General features: G+C 39.9%; 1 protein-coding gene across 1 annotated transcript in view; it reads left to right on the forward strand.

The window, feature by feature from the left end:
- Positions 1–3,892, forward strand: part of rbm25b (RNA binding motif protein 25b) — a 32,171-nt gene extending 28,279 nt beyond the window's left edge. The window contains exons 15-18 of the mRNA XM_056262845.1: positions 975–1,267; positions 1,373–1,471; positions 3,117–3,164; positions 3,248–3,892. Of these exons, the coding sequence (XP_056118820.1) occupies positions 975–1,267; positions 1,373–1,471; positions 3,117–3,164; positions 3,248–3,340 (533 nt within the window). The 3' untranslated portion in view covers positions 3,341–3,892. The remainder of the gene's footprint in view (positions 1–974; positions 1,268–1,372; positions 1,472–3,116; positions 3,165–3,247) is intronic.
- The last annotated feature ends 5,143 nt before the right edge of the window (positions 3,893–9,035 follow it).

A 9,035-nucleotide genomic window follows, 5' to 3' on the forward strand; every position in this document is an offset into this window, starting at 1 on the left:
TAACGCAAACCCATTTTAACGGCGTCCATTTTTTTATCACGCGATTAACAGTCTTTTTCGCCGCGCGAGGACGTTTTGTTGCTTTTTTCAACCAAAGCACAAGCGGATCTAGCTAGACCGGAAACAAAACAACAGGCGTGCACACACTTGTTTGGGCTTGCGAGCCGGACAAATAGTTGGTTAACGTTACGTTTTGAGTGGGTGACGATTGCGAGACGCCGAAATGGATGCCAATAAGATTCTGAATGGAAAGTTTACTTTTAAAAAGTTGCCAAATGGTTCCATTGAAAAGACCAAAGTGATCTGTGTGTTTTGTCGTTGTGAACTGAGCTATCATCATCGCAGCACGTCCAGTCTGAAATACCACTTGATGATGGCCAAGCACACACACACACACACACACACACACACACACACAACTGATGCGAATTCTCCGCCCCCTCGTCAATATCAGGACCTCATCGGTATTTATTTCACCCTTTTATTGATGGACAGTGTTACATTATGTGAGAGATTATTTGCTCCAAGTGAGAATGTTAGTGTGAAATTGAACACAGTATGCCAATGTTGTTTTCAATAAAAAAACATTTGCACAAAGCAAGCCGATCCACTTTTCCCTGTTGATAAGAGCATTAAAATGAGAAAAAATAATGGGACAAAAATAAATCAAGAGACATTTAGAATAGATAAAAATGTGCCATTTAATTGCGATTTAATCGTGAGTTAACTATGAGATTAATGCGATTAATCGCGATTAAATATTTTAATCGTTTGGCAGCACTAGTAGAAAGTATGTCATCTTCTCCATTGAGTGTATCTGACAAGATTGTCTTTTTAATGCTGCTTTACCGCTGAAAATATTTCATAATTGACCAACTTTGCCAGATTAATACTATCATTTTCTTGTTTATTACTGTGAAGCTGCTTTGAAAGCAATCCGTATTGTATAAAATTAGTTTTTATCCCATGGCAAGGTTCATCCGGTAGCCCAGGACAGCCCAGCGTAGCCAAACGGAAGAAGCTGCCGGTGGAAAGCGTCTTCAACCGCTTCGACGACGACGAGGTGGACGAGGCGCCTCGGAAAAGGAAGCTGGTGCCTTTAGACTACGAGGATGAGGAGAAGGGAGTCGATGTGGGAGCGATCGACGGAGGCAAAGGAGTCAATACGGAGGAGAAGCGTAAACACATCAAGAGTCTGATCGAGAAGATTCCCACTGCCAAACCAGAGCTCTTCAACTACCCGCTCGACTGGTCCGTCGTCGACACGGTAAGAGCGATGCTTGTCGTTTTATGGACGTGTTGCCTGCTTATTTCCCAAGCTGTGTTTTAATATCGTCTAACTTGTGTTTTTTAATATTCCCGCCATTCACAGACACTTATGGAGAAGCGTATTCGACCATGGATCAATAAGAAGATCGTAGAGTACATTGGTGAAGAAGAAGCCACATTAGTTGACTTTGTTTGCTCCAAGGTAAGACCGTTTTCTTCATTAGAGTCTGTTAAACTCCATTAACACACTGCGGAGAATAAAATGATACTGTTGAGCAACATCACATGATCAAGAGTGCCGTTTCCCTTCAATAAACAAGTAGTTAAAGGGATAGTTCACCCAAAAATGAAAACTCTGTCAGTAATGACTCTCGTTCATCTTCGGAACACAAATTAAGGTATTTATTATTAAATCTGAGAGCTGGATCACTCCTCCATAGGCTTCTAAGGGATTGAAACTTGCCGGCCCAGAAAAGTTATTAAATACATCGTTAAAATAGTCCGAGTGACTACAGTGGCTCAACCTTAAGTTTATCAAGCGACGAAAATACTTTTTGTGCGCAAAAAACAAACAAAAATAACGGCTTTATTCAACTATTCATTTCCTTCTCTGTGGTCCTCGAGTAAGTTCACGTAGTGTAACAGCGCAGCGCTTCTGGGTTGTACGTCACACGTAGGCTCACTATTGGCCGACGCCGTTTCCCTTCAATAAACAAGTAGTTAATTAAGTCACTTACGTTTTAGACACAATATTGACTGTTTTTGTTCTATTTCAGCAGCGAAATTAGTTCCAAACAAAGATAACAGCAGAACCATAACGCATTTCACAGCAAAATTATTTGCCGTTTTGAACAAAACAGTTGAGTCAAATTTTCAATGACACGTTCATAAACAACTGCCTCATTCTTGGACAAATCATCTGTTTCAACAAAACGTTTGAATGAATGACTCACTCATTAGATTTACACGACTTACACGGTTCAGATTACACGACTTTAGCCTGATTTTGGCACGATCAGTTTGACGTAGGGTGTCGTGGGGTTTCGTAAACGACGGGCGTCGGGACGCAAGATTCGATCGTTTCATCTCGTATAGTGTGTCATAGCGGACGACAACCGACGTCGCGTCTGCGATGCTTCACGATGAAAAGACTAGCATGGTTAATTTTTTATTTTTTTTGGTCCTCCACGACTTGTTCCATCAAGAGCGAGTGAGTGAGTTTGTGTGCGAGTGAGAGAGAGTGTTTGTGTGGGAGTGAGTGAGTGTTTGTATGCGAGTGAGTGAGTGAGTGAGTGAGAGTGTGTGTGCGCGAGTGAGTGTTTGTGTGTAAGTGAGTGATTGAGCGTGAGTGCATTTGTGTGAGTGAGCGAGAGTGTGTGTGTGTGAGTGCGTGTTTTCGGTCCTGAACCAGGCATAAGACGGTCACCTGCCGCCACCTTACTGGTGGTTTAGTTTCATGTTTAAAAGTATCATTTTTTTTCCCCAACATTTCTTATTTGTATATTCAAAAAAATATTTAAAACTATCTCATAACATTATTTAATGCAATTGTAATTTTTCCAATGTTAATGATTTAATTTGATTGGTAACAGCCCGATAGTGTCTTATTAATCTAATAGAATTTATTGATCAAATTTAATAATTTGAAATGAGAGATGAGGCTTGCATTTAATAAGGATAAAATTAATAAAGAAAAAAAAATGCCCTTTGGGATAAATATCACAAATATGCAGATTTAAATGGCAGGTATAGAGTTAAGCGCACCAAATCATTTAGCAGACTCTTTTATCCAAAGCGACTTAAAGATGAATTATTCTTTAAGCACGACTGCTGCTGTTTCTTCTCAGGTAATGGCCCACAGTACACCACAAGGGATCTTAGACGACGTCGCGATGGTACGTTTAAGCTTTACACACCATTTCAAAGACTGGCTCCAATTGTGATCACATGATCTAACTACTTCCCCTCGTCTCCTCAGGTGCTGGATGAAGAGGCTGAGGTCTTCATAGTTAAAATGTGGAGGCTATTGATTTATGAAACTGAAGCCAAGAAGATTGGACTTGGGAAATGAACAAGCATTGAACTTTGCTTTTTACTTCCCGTTTGGGCTGGACAGCTCATCTAGGTTTAAAAACAACTTGGGAAACTCGACCAGTTCCAACCTTTGGAGTTAATAAATATTGAGCCGTTTGATTTCTCACGTCCCAGACGCCTCCATAAGACGGCGGCAGCCGCGAGCACCGACTCTAAACGTCTGTTTTTAGCTACCGAGAGGAAGAGGTTTGATTTCTCAGGGCCTTCCTGTTGAATCCATCTTCAGAGTAGCGTCATCTTGCCCGGTTAGCGTCTCTTTCTGTGAGTGCCCATTGTAAATTCCTATTGTATTGATTGCCAATCATGTCTGGGTTGTGATTTTACCATTTACGTTCTTTTTGGTCACCCTCACCAACCGTACCAAAGAGTTTTCCCCAGTTGTTTCGCTAAAACAAAACCAGTTGATTGGACCCCAACACTGTTCAGACGGTCTCTCACTAAACTGAATTACATGAAAACGATTGTCTTTGTTTTTGTACTTACCAGTGGATGTGTTTTGAATAAAAGTAATTTTTTTTTAGTAAAATCATTTTGTGTGTGCATATTACTATGTTCGGTCCTGGGTTCAGCTTTGAAGCTACATGCTAATAACTGCATATTTAGCCAGAGGCAACAGTAAAATTCACTCTTGAATATTAAATTATTTAAATTTGACTTTGCATGGGTTATTTTTTTTAGTGGTGTAAAATACTTTTACACGCATACATATCACTTTTGGGTATTTGTACTTTGGCAATGTAAAAGTCAAAAATTCCATACAAATTACAAAAAAAAAAAAACGCTTTTTACTGCACTTTTTATTTTGACTTTTATTTTGAAAAGTTTACAGTGTTTGAAGTTGTTCAGGTCTTTAATATCCAGATTTTTAGGGTTATTTAGAATTTACAATAATTATAGAAGTAAATACTGAGCCTATGGTGACATCTAACTAGTGAAAATACAATTACAGGTATCAAGAGTTTTTACTTGTTGAAATTGAAATCTTGTTATTAAGAATTTGTATTTCTGCGAGTCATTGTTCATATCAAGAATTCACATTTTTACAAGTGGAAATGTAATTCCTGATATAAAAAATTGTCATTGTTACTAGTAGAAATCTAATACCTCTAATTAAGGATTAGTATTTTAACTAGTGAACATTGAAGAACTCATATCCTGGGAATGAACAAAAGTCAAAATGGCTTGCCATAGAGATAGGGCTGTCTTAGGCTGCGTTTACACTTGGCATTAAGTATATAATTTTTGTTTTGTTTTGAAAATGACCTATCGTTTCGCTAGATAAGCCCCTCTTCCTCAGCTGATCGTGCACAGCCGGTTGAAGCTCTTCAAAGACATTTGAAACCGCATTGATTTGGACTTCACTTCAAAACGTTGGCTGCCATTGAAGTCCATTATTCGAAGAAATATCCAGAAATGTTTTCCTCAAAAAACTTATTTTCTCTTCCACTGAGGAAAGAAAGACATGGATATCTTGGATGGCATTGGGGTGAGTAAATTATTAGGAAATTTTCATTTTGAGGTGAACTAACGTTAAACCTTTAACATGCGGCCTGTATCCGGATGTTGTCCACATACACATTGAACCGCATTGAACGGAATGTTGTCCGGATCTCAGTGTAATAACGCAATCCAGCCATCGTGCACCAATCCAGGAATTGCTGCACGATGGCTGGATTGCGTTTACATTACACTGAGTACATCGCTAATATACTGAAATGTTTGCTTTCGCACCCTAAAGTTGCAGAACCATTCATTTTCTGTAAAGAACGCGCATTATCCCCATACGTTTCTCTGTCCCGTATCCATTACGGCATCTATCCACATTATTAGTACTTGCAGCCTCTTCATCCTCCTCATTAAGAGATTTGTAAAATGTCCCCCGACTGAAAACTGTTTTTAAAAGAAAACCCATTACTTCAGGTCGACTTTGCACTGGAGCAATGCGAGATCCGATCTGTTATCCAGATACAGAAGCCACTCGATGTGGACAGGTGTAAACACACCGTGTCCTGATTGGCTTATGATCCGGATCACGGTGATCGCATGTTAATGCCAAGTGTAAACGCAGCCTAGATGAAAGATGACCAATCGTGGCGATTTCTGTGGTTGTGGCTCCTAAACGGTGGTCCTATATCATATAGTTAGAGAGGTTCAAAGACGGTCTCTTGCGACCAAAGATAGCCATTTTCTGACAAGTGTCTGAAATGTAGCCTGTAGTTGGGGGCCTTAAGCACATTTTTGCGCAAATTAATCTAAAAGCGCCAAATTTGGCACAGATGTAGTAGCTTAGGTCATACTGAAATGATTTAGCTAGGGCGCCGGAGCCAGCGACCCTCGGGGCCAAGATGTCCAAATCCAATATGGCCGCTGCCAGAAAAGGGTTCCGGCTATAACTTTTGAACCACATGAGTTACAAATACAAACTTGATATCTTTTTCAGCTTCATTGATAATGGGAAACACATAGGAATCTTTATATTTATGACCCAGTATATCTGGACCCCTTGATCCTCCAATTCCAATATGGCCGCTGTCCAAAAAAGCAGTTTGGGCTGTAGTATGGGGCCTTACACCCCACTGTTCACGCAAATTCATCTACAAGCACCAAATTTGGCACAGATGTAGCTGAGGGCATACTGAAATGATTTAAACAGGGCGCCTGAGCCAATGGTCCTTGAGACCAAGATGGCGGCCAAATCCAATATGGCCACCGCCTGAAAGGGATTCGGCTATAGGCAAGGCAAGGCAAGTTTATTTATATAGCACATTTCATACACAATGGTAATTCAATGTGTTTTACATAGGAGAAAATAAAATAATCAAAACAAATAAGAATAATTAAAACAGTTTAGAATAAAGAATAAAATAAAGTACAGTAAATAAAACAGTCGGACGAACAGTGGCACAGTGCTCATTCATTAAATGCATAGCTAAACAGAAGTGTTTTGAGTCTGGATTTGAAAGTGACTACTGTAGAAGCACATCTGATCTCTTCTGGAAGCTGGTTCCAGCTGCGGCTGGCATAATAGCTAAAAGCAGACTCTCCATGCTTCGAGTGAACCATTGGTATTTCTAGCTGATGTGATCCTAATGATCTGAGTGATCTGTTTGGTTTATATTCAGTGAGCATATCTGCAATATATTGAGGTCCTAGGCCATTGAATGATTTATATACCAGTAATAATACTTTAAAATCAATCCTAAATGTAACTGGGAGCCAGTGTAGAGACCTGAGGACTGGTGTGATATGTTCATATTTTCTGGTCCTGCTCAGGATCCTGGCAGCAGCGTTCTGTATGAGCTGCCACTGTCTTATGGTCTTTTTAGGAAGGCCAGTGAGGAGTCCATTACAATAATCCACCCTGCTGGTGATGAAAGCATGCACAAGTTTCTCTAAGTCTTGACTGGAAACAAAGCATCTAATTCTTGCAATATTTTTTCAGATGATAGTATGCTGATTTAGTATTTGCTTTGACATGACTACTGAAACTAAGGTCTGACTCTAGAGACACACCAAGATTCCTGACTTGATTTTTAGTTGTTAGACCCCTAGCGTCAAGGTATGCATTCACCTTGAGAACTTCATCTTTGTTTCCAAACGCAATGACTTCAGTTTTGTCTTTGTTTAACTGAAGAAAGTTTTGGCACATCCAACCGTTTACTTCATCAATGCATTGGCACAGGGAGTCAATGGGGCTGTAGTCGTTAGGCGATAGGGCTAAGTAGAGCTGTGTGTCGTCTGCATAGCTGTGGTAAGAGATTCGGTTCTTTCTCATTATTTGGCTCATTGGGAGCATATACAGGTTGAATAGGAGTGGTGCAAGAATTGAGCCTTGGGGGACTCCGCATGTAATGGATGTCCACTCAGACTTATAGTCTCCTATACTCACATAATAACCTCTCCCTTCTAAGTATGACCTGAACCATTTTAGGACTATCCCAGAAAGCCCCACCCAGTTTTCCAGCCTGTCAAGTAGTATGTCGTGATCAACAGTGTCAAATGCAGCACTGAGGTCGAGTAGTACCAGCACTGATAATTTCCCTGTATCAGTATTTAAGCGAATATCGTTTATCATCTTTATGAGAGCTGTCTCTGTGCTGTGATGCGATCGGAAACCAGATTGAAAATTGTCAAAGTATCCATTCAAGCTTAAGAATTTGTTCAGCTGATTGAAGACAACTTTTTCAATGATCTTGCCTATGAAAGGAAGATTTGAGATCGGTCTATAGTTGCTTAATATGGTCTTATCCAGATTGCTCTTTTTCAGGAGGGGCTTGACAACTGCAGTTTTCAGGGAGTTTGGAAAACTACCAGAGAGAAGTGAGGCATTTACCACTTCTAGGAGATCTGCTTCTAAGCTGTTTAACACACTTTTGAAAAAAGATGTGGGAAGTGCGTCAAGGGCGCAGGTTGATGTTTTAAGGTGCTGTATGGTTTCTTCCAAAATTTTGCCATCAATTTCTTCGAAAACAGACATAGTAACTACTTTCTCAGGTTGTGGTCTGATCTGTCTGACCCCAGCGCACCTCAAGGATGAGCTGATCACCTTTCTGATATTATTGTTTTTCTCAGAGAAGAAAGAAGCAAACTCACTGGACTTGCTGTCTGAGAGCATTTCACTGGGAATCTGGCGTGGGGGGTTTGTCAGTCTCTCTACAGTAGCAAAAAGAGTGCGTGTGTTGTTTAAGTTGCTGTTTATAATATTCGAGAAGTAAGTCTGTCTAGCTTTGCCTAGTTCCATATTAAAAGCATGGATGCTGTCTTTGTAGATGTTATAATGGACTACAAGTTTTGTCTTCCGCCACATGCGCTCTGCTCTTCTGCATTGTCTTTTCATGTTTTGCACAGCTGTTGAGTTTCTCCAAGGTGCTTTTTGTCTACCACTATTTTTCCTGACTTTCACAGGAGCAATATCATCAATTACACTTTTAATTTTTGAGTTAATAGATCCTATAGCTTTTGAGCCAGATGAGATACAAATACAAACTTGATGTCTATTTTACCTTTTTTGACCATTGGAAACCCATAGGAATACTTACATTTATGATTGGGTATATCAGGACCCCCGAATTCCCTAAATTCAATATGGCCACTGTCCGAAAAAGGGTTTTGGCTACAAATTGAACCAAATGCGCTACAAATGAGGATCTGGTGTCTATTTTGTTTATTGACCACAGGAAGTCCATTGGCATATTTATATTTATGCTTGTGTAAGTCTGGAACCTGTATTCTTTTAAATACTGTGGTTGAAAATCCTTTTTTTTACCACAACTTTGAAGGTTATTGTCAATGTTGATTACTGATTGTCTCAGTGTGTTTGCTGCAACGACCTACTGTACGTCTACTGACTAGCCAATAAAAGTGCAACATGAAATGGCGTATTGATCAATGTGACATGGCGCTAAAACTTAATACGACTTCCCTCAAGCTCCATTTGCAAAATAGGCATCCCAAGTTGTCCTTTTTTCCCAGCCATGACCACGTCCATATTCTCCTCTTTTTCTCAGCGCACATAAAAACCACAATTGCCAAAGTCAAGTGCGATTAATTTTGCTCTGCTTGTTAACCACTCGTCGTAGCCTACGATTCATTAGGTGTCATCGTCGTACAGTGTGATTTGTAATGATCTTCTAGAGTCTGAGAGGGAACAGAAATGGAAAAGAATACAAAAC

Source organism: Rhinichthys klamathensis, unplaced genomic scaffold, assembly GCF_029890125.1.
Source record: "Rhinichthys klamathensis goyatoka isolate OS25496 unplaced genomic scaffold, OSU_Roscu_1.1 h1tg000196l_1, whole genome shotgun sequence".
NCBI lineage: Eukaryota > Metazoa > Chordata > Actinopteri > Cypriniformes > Leuciscidae > Rhinichthys > Rhinichthys klamathensis.